The sequence below is a fragment of the Gallus gallus genome, chromosome 12 (assembly GCF_016699485.2).
Source record: "Gallus gallus isolate bGalGal1 chromosome 12, bGalGal1.mat.broiler.GRCg7b, whole genome shotgun sequence".
NCBI lineage: Eukaryota > Metazoa > Chordata > Aves > Galliformes > Phasianidae > Gallus > Gallus gallus.
The window spans coordinates 4,098,379-4,112,163 of NC_052543.1; the positions used below are offsets into that span (position 1 = coordinate 4,098,379).

The 13,785-nt window shown below is 36.4% G+C and overlaps 1 protein-coding gene across 14 annotated transcripts in view; it reads left to right on the plus strand.

Annotated features, from left to right (window-relative positions):
- Window positions 1-13,785, plus strand: part of ATP2B2 (ATPase plasma membrane Ca2+ transporting 2) — a 392,203-nt gene that overhangs the window by 293,956 nt on the left and 84,462 nt on the right. For 8 of the 14 annotated variants that reach the window (XM_040646622.2, XM_040646620.2, XM_040646623.2 and 5 more), the window contains 3 exons: window positions 5,423-5,680; window positions 6,687-6,812; window positions 10,755-10,880. In XM_040646622.2, the coding sequence (XP_040502556.1) occupies window positions 5,423-5,680; window positions 6,687-6,812; window positions 10,755-10,880 (510 nt within the window). Of the gene's footprint in view, window positions 1-5,422; window positions 5,681-6,686; window positions 6,813-10,754; window positions 10,881-12,612; window positions 12,646-13,785 lie in introns of all 14 variants that reach the window. The other 6 variants (XM_040646615.2, XM_040646619.2, XM_046900106.1 and 3 more) reach the window with 1 other exon arrangement.

Consider the following 13,785-nt stretch of genomic DNA (forward strand, 5'->3'; position numbering starts at 1 on the left):
GTGTTGAATACGTGTAAATATTTAATATGGAATTCTAAAGTTGATGCTTACATAACTAACCTACAGGGACAGTGTCTTTTTATGTCTCTTTACCTCACTGGAGTCCTTACATAACTAAAAAATATATATATAAAGAGAAGAATTCTAATACCGTTTTGAAATAAGCATCCAAAATCATGTACAGTGAATACACAAGCACCAAAAACCTGAAATGTGTGTACTGTAAGCATCTGATGTTAGTAAATCCCTTCTGCCTGACTCATCAGAGAAACAAACATGTTTCTGGAGAACACAGTCTGACTTACTACAAGTAATCAGAAAATATTTTTCACAGTTGAATAAGTCCTTGGAGAACATGGGAGAAAGAAAGAAAAGTTCTGTTTTGAAGCTCTAGTGACTTCTGCACCTTTGCTGTTAGCAGTGGCTCTGCAGTGCCCCTCCTGCCCTGTGCTGTGCCTGTGTTGAAGGCAGTTCAGCAGCTGGGGACGCACCATGCTGGAAGGGGGATGTTGGTCCTTTGGTGGTTGGCAATCACTCTTTGGAATCATGTTACAGCAAATGATATGGCACAGAAAGGAGTTTTAGAAAATGAATGTTACAGTGTTACACGTGAAAGTCTTGTTCATGAATGGAGTTTGATGTTTACTGAATATTTTTTGGACTTTTTTTTGGTTCCTTTTCCTATTCAATTGAACATCACAAACGAAGTAACATCACTTACAGTTAGTAGTGAGCCTAGCTCTATGAATGAAAAAAGCTGTAACTTAGAACTGCTCAATTTGCTGTAGTAATACGAGTGCTGGAATCTCAACTAAGGAAAAAATGGCTTTTACTGAAAGGTATGAAATGGAAAGTTTTTATCCTGGGAACTGTTGTCTTTTTGATGGCAAAAACAGTTTGACTGACAAAAATAATTACCTCTGGGGGTGGTATGAGTTTTTCCTGGTGAATTTAAATGCCACGAGGTATTCTCAGCTTAAAAATAGGAATGTGTAGGTTGAAATGAGTAACTGAGAGGGATGTGCTGTAGGTTGGGACTTAGGAATACAGATGTTAATAGATTTTTTAAAATATATATTTTTTTTAATTTAAAAATTATTATGCTAAGTCTACATGGTTTGTAATTATAACTATACTCAAAGCAGCTTTAAGAAACTCCACATGACTATTAGAAATCTCATTAGAAATCAGAGATGTATATTTTTGGCTTTGCTGTGCTTATACGCATCTTTTAGTACTGCCTCTGATTTGGAAGACTGTAGGAGAAATATCTGTACTGAAATGAGGTTTGCTAGCTGAAAAGCACTCCATCAGGAAATGAGCCTGCTAAAATGTTGGGCAGTGCTCTATGGCTATTGGTGCAGCCATCTGCTTTTTTTCCCTGTCCCCTTCTCTTGCTTTCACCAAATTCATGTGATTAATAACACCAGGCAAATTATTTTTTCCTGCCGGTAGCAATGAAGTTCCGTGCTTTCTTTTCTCATATGCTTTAACCTCCTCTGTACATCCGTGTCCTTTCTCACCTTTTCCTTTTGATACAAAGTGCATCCAAACCTTTTCTGTCGGACAGCTCCCTTTTAATATCTTATGCCTCTGTCCTGTTCTTAGTTCCTAAACTGTTTCATGGAACGAAAATCTTGCAGATGCAGAATAGACTTTTTGCTGACTTTGAAGTTACTGGCATTAAGGAAAGTGCTTCAGAGGGCCCGGCACAGGCTGAGTGCTCAGCTTTCCAGGCTCCTGGGTGTCTCTTTTTAGCCCCCAGGTTACCTGCAGTCTGATGAGACTGAAACCCAACTTGCTGCGACTTCAGATGAACCCACCACATGTTCTGCTTTGAATTACTTTTCCCTTTTTTTCATGAATCTTCTTTACCTTCAGATTCTGTCTTCTCTTCACCTCCCTTCTGTAGAAAACTTTTTCAACAATTTTTGCTGATCTGTTTCTCATCAAATTGTAAGCCCTGAAAATTCTTTCTCTCTCTCTTTTTTTTTTAAACAAGTTTTTGATAATGTTCCTTTGAGAAAATTTGTGAAGGTCACAGTGGTATCAGTCCCCTTTGTATCTGAATGCTCTTTGAGGCCATGCTGTCCACAGGGGCTTCAGATCACCTGTCTGTTCCTGCACACTCTGAATAAACTAATCCATTTGGTGACTTCATCTGCTTCTCCTGTGCTGAGGGAGTTAAACCCCTTTACAGTCCTGGCTTGCAGTCAAATCTGTGTAATCGCAGTTTCAAACTGAGTATGTATTTTCCATCTCATGAGAATGAGACTTCAGGGAATGACAAATAAGGCCTATGTTCATGGTTATGGTAGAAAGTAGCTTCATGTTAAAAACCTGTTTACGTTTTTGAAATTTAACTTTCTGACAGATAGGACCCATGTTAAAGATAATTTTAAATGAGTATTTCAGTATTCACTGTTTTGGAATAAAACCCTATTACAAATCACACATATGCACATTAAAAAAACTTCTGTGATGCTGTTCAGTCTGCACCTTTCCATAATGAAATCACAGGCCTATTTTTCAGTAACATCAGGAACCAAGTACTCTCCTGTGAAAGCGTAATAGCAATCTTAGATCTAAACAACATTTCTAGGAGTTACATGAGCGTTTACGATAAGCATTATATGTCTGAGACTGCAGTATGCATATTCTACTTAAGCATATTATTATTACTCTTTTGTATCTTATTTATATTCCTTATTTTCCCCATATCTAGAAAGGTGATACTGTATCACTGCATACAGAAAGGAGGATGAATAATACAACATATGTAGTTGAGTAGTATAAGTGCTTTTTGTCTCAGGAATACAGACAATTCCTTACTGAAAATTCATATATGAGTGATGGCTTCGTACTGGGGGGAGGTAGCTCAGCTCTACCATGCTTCTCTCTCACTCTCCCTGCTCAAGACAGCTCCCTACTACAGGGTCTATCCTTCAGGAGCTGCTCCTGCATGTGCCCAACCATCAGCAGCTCTCCCAGACCTCCTGCTCACTGCAGGCTCCTCTCCATGGGCTGCATAACAGCAGAGGTGCAAGTTTCCACTTACTCCTATTTAAAGGGAATGCTTCCTAAATAATTATGAAACAAGAACACAACATAGGTCAATAAAATGTTTCCTGACTGATCATCTCTTTAAGGGCTAGCTGCATTCTTTAAATCCTGCTTATCTGTAAACCTCCACTAAAACAATCTGTTCTGAAATCTTACTTACAAATGCTGGAGACTTTATTCCCTTGAAGCAGCTACTGTTAATTCCTATAACCAAAATAACGTGCAGTTTTGGCATTAATTTATCAAACACTCTCAACCCGTTTCATTTCTCTGGGGCTGCAAAAAGCAAATACAGTGTCCTGATTGTAGTTACGTTAGGTTAGATCCCCAGTAAGTGCAACATCAATTCTGAACTGTCTTTAAGAATACCTACCTGTAAGTTGTAGATATTCAGAAGCTTTGCTCAGGTGCTGCTTAAGCTTGGACCTATCTAATGCTTTATGTTCATACTCCTTGCATAGCTGAAATTCTGCTTCCTCCTAACCTTAAAAACACTGACAACGAGGTACTTCTATTTTTTCTTTTCCTGATAGATGAGAACCACCATTCATCTGATATTTGGGATTGAGTGAGGCAGTCAGTGAGAGCAGACAAGAACATGCACATTGATGCTATTAGAAGAGAGTTTTGGTTCTTCAGCCTGCGGGCTGGACAGCAGCAGGCCAATGAGTGGGATTCCAATTTCTGTACCATCAACATGTTTGTGGTATTTAAAACTGTGGTCCTGAGTTCCAATCCACTGACAAAAAAAGAAATCAATTCATGTTCCTCATATTCTGGTTTTACTATTATAATCCTGAGTCATATCGAATAAAAATAGTGTAAGACTTCTGCTTCATGCTACATATTGCAGTAAATTTACCTATTGGGTAAATTTATGTGTCATTATGTCAGATAACCTGGACAAGTTGTTCACCGTAAGAAGCAACACTTACTGTTTATTTATAGAAACTAGATTGAATCTCAACCAATAGCGATTCTAAAATCCATAAACTCACTATTTCTCCCGTCCACCTAAACTACGAACTTCTGTTTTTGACCATGCATTTCAGTGGATTTCCCTACTCCCCTACTTGCTTAAGCTGATCTGCCCATGTGATGCTCCCTGTCACTTCTGCGAGTCGATCTGCCTATTACCGTCATTAGCTAGCCTGGACTAAGGGATCACTTTAAGAAATGATGCTTATGTTGACTTCTATACGAGCTAGATTAAAGTTCAACCAGTGAGGATTTTGAAATCCAGAAAGGAAGTAAAATCAGTCTTTGTGGCCTGATCAGGCCGGGTTTCTTTTGTGAGAAATGGGGGAGGAAGCATGCTGTTAAGAAGAATAGGATTTTCTTGATACTTACTTCTGAATCATCCTTAATGAAAAAAGAGTGGTGAATTTTTGTCTTGTATTTGCTAAAATGAAATTATATGTGCTGGGCAACAGTTTAATCTACTCGAGGCAAAAGTGAATCTACTGATTTGGAAGAGAAATCTAAAATCTAACACGGTCCAATTAAGATGATTTAAAGGTTAAGGAACAAATTTCATTTGTCCTTCCCACAAGTAGTATCTGCTAAATGGAGAAATTGCACCTGGGAGTTTGTAAGTTGCAGCTGTGACTGATTCTAAGCAACTCAAGGTACTGAAATGAAGAGAGTTTACTTCATTTCTCGGATGCTATAAAAATTAGAACTTCAGCAAAGTTTTTGTACTGTGTATAGAGATGTGGTCCATCAGTCTAAGGGCAACCCTGCAAAGGGAGCCTTTTCTTTGGGGAGTGTGAATAAAATACTTTTGTATTTGTGATATAAATAATCTACTTATTATTCCACAGAGTGCCCATGTATTTCTCTGGAAGAAATACATGGATTATATTGATTATTAGTTATTAATTGGATTTATGATGAATTTATACTAATTTTTTTTTTTTTTTACTATTGAACATAACATTCATTACTCCATGTTCCCTAATAGCCTTCATTATCACATTTAAGTACTCATATGCTTGTTGATCCTAATCGTTTTTTTTTATCAAAACCCTCCTAGATAACAGAAACAATGCCTTCTTTATCCATTGGTTTAGCCTGCATTTACCAAGGACAACTACTTGTTTAGTAGAGAAACTAAAAGTTCTAACATTTATTTTATGCTATTCTTTTCTTACTCCTTTCCTCAGACAACTTTATTTCTACTTATTCTCAATTCTGTTTCTCTTGTTCTCTTATTCTGTATTCATCATTTAGGTGATAGTACTTTTAAAACTAATTCTATTCCTTAAATTTGTTGCCATTTCACAGCAAGGTTTCCTTGTGGTAGATGTGATAAACCTCATCTTTGACTGACTGAATGATTCTTAAACTGTCTTTGCAGGGTGTGGCACTGCAACAGGAGGAGCTGAAGATGAAGGTGAGGCTGAAGCTGGCTGGATTGAAGGTGCTGCCATCCTGCTGTCTGTTATCTGTGTTGTACTTGTCACTGCCTTCAATGACTGGAGCAAGGAGAAGCAGTTTCGTGGGCTTCAAAGTCGTATTGAGCAGGAACAGAAATTTACTGTTGTCCGAGGTGGACAGGTTATCCAAATCCCAGTGGCAGAGATAGTAGTTGGTGACATTGCACAGGTGAAATATGGTAAGTTTTCTCAACCATATAACTACTTTTTTTTTTCAGGTTTATATATTCCTCTTCCCCCTTTCTACTTTATTCTAGCAGAATAAAGTATATTTGGAACTCATGCACTGGAACTAATTGAAAAGACAGAATTATTTGGAGTTGCAGTTGTCCATGGTATGACAGTAATTACACTGTTAGGGCAAAAGAATAACTCAGCCCAAGATACTTACAATAAAACTGCACTTGGCAATAAATTTTATTTTCATAATCTTCACTTTCTTTCCCTGACAAGGCCAAAACCTGTTAATGCAGTGGTAATTCTCTTTCATGGACGATTAGGGTATTTTGATATATATATTTTTTATTATGTCCAATTATGAATATGAGAAAGCATTTTTAAACACTTTGTTAAGGAATTGTGCCCGTCTGCATACTTGGTAGGCCACTCCAAAACCATGCATCCTGTAGTTCTCTTCAGACTGAATGCTGCTAGTGGGCGGATGCCTTACAGATATATACTGTGGGGACCTCCCTTCCTGCCATTCTCCAGTGAACAGGAAGACCATTATAGGAGCTCTGTGTTCTCTTTGTGTGATTCTACTGGCAAATTCCAGACACATGCCTGTTACATCAGGCATCAAGTCTCTCCTGGGCTTAGCTGCAGGCTTCTTGGGAGAGCTGCTGTTTATTCTTATGTAGTATGGCAGAGAAACCTTACTGTCATGTCAAAAAGATCATTCCCCTGAGTCTTAGTGGTTATGCTCATCATATATTAAGTGCAATGCGTTCTGATTCTTGAGATAGCATTAAGCAAGAAGTATTTGCCAAATAAGGGCCTCTTCCTATGGGGTTGCAGTAATATGGCTAATGTGGACCATTATTGTTTTACTTCTTTCACCTTTGCTTTCATTTTACAGTTTAATATAATTACTGTTTCTTGAAATTTTATATTAAAAAAATATGTAATTATAAAAACACTCACTAAAACAACTGTGGTTTTCCATTACCATGTTCTTACTGAAAGGTGATCTCCTACCTGCCGATGGGATATTTATTCAAGGAAATGATCTTAAAATTGATGAAAGTTCTTTGACTGGAGAATCAGACCAAGTCCGCAAATCTGTTGACAAAGATCCAATGCTACTGTCAGGTAAATCTTCTTCAATTCTCACTGAGTTTATCTTTTATGCACTGCTTTGTTCATGTTTGGTTTTGATTTGTTTTTGCACACCATCAAGTTGTGGTAACCTAGATACAGCTGATCTTTTGAACACAGACACTGACCTTGCCTGTTCTCAATGAGAGACATTCTGTTGCTTTTTGATTGTATGCAATTATTTCTGATTGTGGCATTTATTTTATGAATTGAGAAAATAATGAAAATTTTTAGATGAAAAAGAAAGCTCTATCCTAGGAAGTAAAAATCGTTTCAATTCACTGCATTACAGCTTCAATTTAACCATTACATTTTAAAGCCTCTTGAAATGCTTTTTTTATATTTATGTTAGAAATAATAGGAAAAAACCTCATAGCTGTGCTTAGAAAAAAAAAAATGAATACACTAAAATATTCGCATCTATGGTCCATGACATGAGGAGCTACGATATATGGTTTAGTGGCTTGTGGTAGCAATGGTGATGGGAGGACGGTTGGACTAGATGTTATTGTAGGTCTTTTCCAACATTGTGATTCTATCATTCTATGATTCCATGACAGTTGACGTAAATTCAAGTTATTCATAATATTTGCATGCTGTAATACAAATAAATCAGTTAAATAAATTTTTGTTTTGTTCTTGTTTTCTAATTCTAAATGGATCAGTTGGTAATAGATTTCAGCTGGAACATGATTACAAAATAACTGTCTGCTTATTTCATGATAATCAATATATTATAATCTGAAATAATATTTTCAAGTACTTTTGAAGTCATTGTTCATGAGAAGGCTTCTCTTTCTCATCTGGTTAACGTACTCTCACAAGTTCCTGAATGGAATGATATCTTTTTGGATAGAGTTCAGTTACTGTGTAAAAAACATAACAGTATTGCTGTGAGAGGCATGAAGGGAAGGAAGAAAAAGGAAAAGTAGTTGAGTTAGGAGAGAAGATGATTTTCCTGTTTCCAAAAGCTCTTGCTAGGAAGAGAGAAGTTAGTTTTTGTGGTTCTATGGCACAGTTAAAATGTGTACTCTTTATATATAATTTCCTTCTCTATTGTAATTACAAAAAAACTGAAGAATTAATATGATATTTTAACAAGAGCTACAGAAACCTTTGTTCCGTACTTCTACTAATGAAATTATACTCATGCTGTGTTAGAAAATCCTTGAACTCTATTTGCTTATGAGTAGATTTGATTACTTGGGATTCTGACATGCAAAATACCACCTTCTTCTGAGATTCAATTCAAGTTCTAATATCAGTGGTACTTGACCTCATATGCTGGAAATAGCTAAGAAATCAAAGAAATGGAAGGCCGCTGTGTCACACTTATACTTCACAATGAGTTTAAAAACTGAATTCCTGCTGGATGTTAGCATAGGCCCATATTTTAATAAAAAAGAAAAACAAATAAACGAAGAGACAAAAACTCCTGCAAAAAGACCTCAATTTTTCCTCTTTTCTTTGCCCTTGAAGGCATTGGTGAGCTCGTTCCAGCTAGGCTTTTGAATGTAGAAAAAGATGATCGAGCTGATGCTTTCTACTATTGTCTATTAGTCATCTGTTGGAAATGAAAACAGTTCAGGTTTGACATGAGAACAGCTGAAGGAAGGTACCATTTGAGAGGCAGCCATAGTTTGTTTCTGTGAGTCTAAATTTGGTGACAAATCAACACCCTGAATCAGGAAGCATTATTTTCACTGCTGGCACCTGAAACAAGATTTTTAATATTCTATTGGTTTCAATGACATAATTAAACTAAATGAGTTTCTGTGCTTAATGTCCTGTTTAATCATCCAGATAGTCATTTACTATACTTGGGAAACAATTGCAAGAGTACAAGTGCTGACTAAGCCAGATGGTTCATTTCCATCTGTATACAGCTACATTTGGTACCACCTGGGAAGACAGAAATAGCATTATAAACACTAATATACCTGAAAGCAATCCACTGCACTTATGTCTAAAACATTTTCCTTCTTTTAGGTCTCTAATAGAGATTTGTACACGTAGTGTAGCGTAAGTAACTGTACCAACAGTTATCAGCATTAACAAGGCTGTGATAACGTTAAATTTCTTTGCAATGAGCATGGGTGTGTATCAGCCAAAAGATGAGCACTGCCTGACACTCAGCTGCTTTGATTCAAATTGATACACCCTCTGAGTTTTGTACAGTCTGAAATTCAGGGAAACTCATGATTCCTATAAACAGAAGTTCTTAATGTGAGTCTGGCCTCAGCGTTGGACGCACTGAATTATTTTGGAGACCACGTGGTAATAGTTAACTTTTAAAAAACTGTAAGGCTGACTGTTTAAAGCTCCTTTGCAGTTATTTAGATTAATTTGATTAAGGTATGAAAGAGTTACAGGGAGGAGCTGATCCATTGTAGTTCTTCCTGAAATGAGACTGGCAGAACCTTATGTTACCCTAAGTTTCAGCACTGCATACTTATATCTAGAAGTTCCTTATTTCTTTGAAACAAAGAGAAGTCAGCTTATTCAAGAACAAATAAATAAAGAAATCTTTTTGTCATGGTTCTTCGTTAGGGTATGAAATAGAAAGGAAGCTCGATTAAGGAATCGGGTTAGTTATTGCCTGGAGAAAAATGGTTCTGATTCTGTCTTAATTCTTTGCCAGCAAATATCCAAAGCTAAGCTTCTGCTTTGTGAAGCAGAAGTTTTCAGAACAGAGCATCTAACTTGAAATGTTCCAGATTATTTGGATATGCTGAGATTACATGCAGATGACTTTCTGCAGTAAAACTTTTTTGTTCGTAGAGAATACTGTGATGGTTGTTTCACTTTGTTAGTAACTTCAGTTACCTCTTAATATTTTCAGCGACTGGTGGTTTAGACACGCAGATAGAGAACTTTTGTTCACCGTGAGCTTCCTGGAACTAAGCAGTGGGATAAACACCCCATGTTTATGGAGTGACCTATGTCACTAGTACTGTTAGATTCAAGGGTTTCTAAGCAGTCACATATTTGACTGCATTTTTATCTGAAAATGTGTGTGCTGCAATGTACCTTCCTTAACTGTAACATAATGATCTCTTTTCTCACAGAACTTTTCTCCTTCATTTTCTATCTACATTCAATGTTTTTCAGCTAAATTAAATACTTAGCACATGAAAAATGTATTATATTAATATTGAAAAACTGAAGAGAGAAAGAATTCCATGTAATTGCTCTACATGAGGTTGAAACACGTTTAGTGAACAGAGTAAATGAAAAACATTCATCCATTGCAGAATTCTGCTCATGTTACAGCAGCTGATCAATTTCATACAGCCCACTCAGTGAAAGAAATCTGTGTTGATGAGGCTCAATCCCATAAAACGCCATTTTAAGACAAGGATGTAGAACAAATCTTTCCCTGTCCATTTAGTCTGATTAGATGTGAATGACCAATAAGATTCTCCATCAGAAATCAATAACGTTCTGTAATTGCTCAGTGCAACAGATGCATCACTCAGCTGGTTAAAATCCATTTTGTGGTAGTTTACAATAAGCCTGTTTGAGAATTCTTCTCTGTATAACTATGGTTTCAGGCTTTTTTTTTTTTTAAAGAACCTTCTAGTAATTGGCTTTAAGTACTATCATAACAGTTCATCATTCTGAATTTCAAGCTTTTTTTTTTAAATACTCAGTGTTGTAAGTTTTTCCCAAGATGTTAGATCAAAGCACTCATGACTGTTTCTAGGAGTTTTAGTTTATGTCTCCACAACTCATAGCAGAAGTTTTCTAAGAGGCTCCTAACATTTACTTGAATAAAAGCTGTAAATTAGCACTTTCAGGACAATTAAATAGGCACTGTTTCTCAAAAGGAATGCCTAACATTTAATGGTTCTTCTTTATAATTTTCATATATATGTGTGTATATAAATATGTGTGGATATAAATGTATAAAATGCTTATATTCCATATATTCAGGTACTCACGTCATGGAAGGCTCTGGACGAATGCTTGTAACTGCTGTGGGTGTGAATTCTCAGACAGGCATCATCTTTACTCTGTTAGGTGCTGGAGGAGAAGAAGAAGAAAAGAAAGACAAAAAAGGTAAATTTCCCAACACATACAAATATTCACAAGGAAGCTTTTTGTTTTTTACAGCTAGAAATCTCCTCAATTCTTGACAAAAATAAAGAACCAACAAATCGATCAAAGAAAAAAGTCCCACCAACAAACAAACAAAAAAGATTTAAAGAACTTTTTTGTACCCATTTTTGTCATTGCATGTCACATGGAAAAACAGCAAAAGCTGTTACCCAATAACATGCATTGGATAACAAGATGTTTTTCCAATGTGAAATTGCAGACTCTCAGTATATAATTAAATGCAAGGGAATACATGGGCATACTCCCATTGTCGTATCTTTTTACATGAATGAATAATCACTGAAAATTTGCAAAGGTTTTGCTCTCTTGCATTTGCATCTATGTAGTACTCTTTTTAAGAACAGAGAGAAGGAAATTTGAGCTTCAGAAATAAAATAAGATGTGGCTATTGTTAGGTAATTTCCTAAGGCACAGAATCAGACTAAGAATAGCAAAAGAGAATAAAGTAAATAACAACAAAAGTTAACAGAGTTTAACTCTGAGGTCATGTATCAGTAGCTAAAGAAGTTTCTACAAACTTTTGATCTTATTATAGTTGGAAGTTCTAAGTAATTGCTAATTTATGGGTTGAACACTAAACAGAAATGTGATTTAATGTGTCCTTTCCGGTCCTTGCAGTCTTTCTGTAAATTGTTTCTTTCTACTTCCAGAATTTTTTACCGTGTTTATTCTAAGAATATTTTTCTATCAGACATGCATGAGGGCCCATTAATATGATTTTCTTTTAGACATTCCCTCTCTTCTTGATGCTTTTCACAGTTAATAAAATAGTTGTAGTATTACTGAATGTTTTACTTCCACCCACCAGACAGTTATTCCACCTTTATTATTTCTTTTCCATCCCTTTGATTTGTAACTGAATATAGGAAGGCCAATGCAAAACTGTTTTCATGGCCTAAAATTTCCGTTCTGCGCCCATACAGCAAGTGGTGTCACTTTACTCCTTGTTTCCCTGCAGAAATCCCTTCTTATGTGATGAAACACAGAAATGCACGATACCTGGTAGGCATGATAAGTTTGCAGAGCTTTAGAAAGAGAAAGATCAAAGCTTCCCAAAGTATGTAACGCTTCCACGTCAGACTAGCTTTAAACAATGTCTTGGAGTCTAATCTTGCTGCCACTGAAGCAAGACTCGTAGACATAGATATTCCAAGAGCTGGCAGCATCTGTTTTGGCAGTGTATAAGGAAACTGTAGATGGGAAGGAGCAACTTCAGTATCTGCTTGAACGTAACAGCTGTCTGCCCTGAGGTCCTTTGTTTAGCTTTATATTATTTTGCTCAGGACAACTATAATTCTGCAATGTTTCGCTGTGGATAGCCTAGTGAAAGAGAAATCTGGGATAGCAAAGCAATGCAATGCACTGTGCTCATCACTTATTTCGTACAGGCAGAGATTCTTGCAGAGATGTGTAAAATCTTTTTACACAGAACTTAATCCAACTGCATACAGCTGCAATACCAAGAACAACCCTCCTCATTTTGTAGTGTTACTAGTAGATTTGTGCTAGTGCAGAAGCGCGTCTACGCAAAGGTGGTTGCTGATTGAACCCCAACTTAAGATATATAAACTTGCCAGTCAGTGAAATCCTACCAGTCCTAACAATTTGCTTCACTCTCATGTGGGTGTATGTTTTTATTGTTCATTAACATTTTGTAAAAATCATCATACAGGTGTGAAACAGGAGGATGGACCTCAGCTTCCAGGTAGAGTAAGCATTCTACCTCATCAGATGAAAGGATAAGGCTTTTAGCCAGCAAGCTTTGGTGCAAATCAGGGTTGAACAAATGATCAAAATAACTGTCTTTTAATTGGTCCAGTTAAATTAAAGAACAATTTCAAATCAACAGGATTGTTCATGGCAAACATTTATGTGTGCACGCATTATTGGTGTTGCAAATCTTAATGTTAAGCTTGAATAATCAGTTAATCTCCACAAGTAAATTACAGTTTATTAAATGCTGAAATGTGTGATTTGCTATTAGCAGTTCGTGCTGTGCTGGTTAGTAGAGTATCCAAATGGAATAAAAAATAAGCATGAGTAACCAAAACAGTGTTGTTAGCATCAGAGTAATCATTTGCAATTGAAATTTTCATCAACTGCTTTCCCAGGATGTGCTTTTAAATCCTGCATGCTGTTTATTTTCTTCTCTCAATTTACCATTTGTAAATAAAAGAAAATGATTTTTCTTGAACAACAAACCGGTACAGCATGAAACAGTCATTATGGGCTAAGTACTGAGGAAGTTCAAGACTCCTGGCCTGGACTCATTAGAGGACCGGTGTGTGGTTGGTGAACAACTGGCCAACAGAAACAAGTAAAACTTTATTATTTACAGAGATTCCACAGTCCACAAAAGTCCACAATAAAATAATAAAAAGGTATCAGTTTCTCATCCACGTGTTGCTCGAACAGCTTCTCTAATAAGGAGATAATTGCTGAAAACAAAACGAGGACTTCACGTTCTGTTAAGTTTTTTCATTTTACCTCAAAACTGGCAATTATAGAATGCCTATCATTTGAATTTAAAACCACATTATTCTCCACAAAACTGTATTTTCCAAGACCCTGTGTTTCTTCTACATTTCTGCTTACAGCATGGAAAACGTAGTGTTTCTACTCAAATCAGTGTACATTTTTACTAGGTGATGACAGGACATGGATTGGCCCAGCCCATGTAAAACTAGGCTTTGCCAGCAGTGATGTACTGAAGCATGCAGTGTTACACCAAATACAAAATATGTCATGTTGCATATACTATGCAGTATGCTGCACGTTTTAAAAATCCCAGTGCATCCCATAAGTTCATTTACTCAAGGGAAATATTTCAACCTTTTTTAAATTG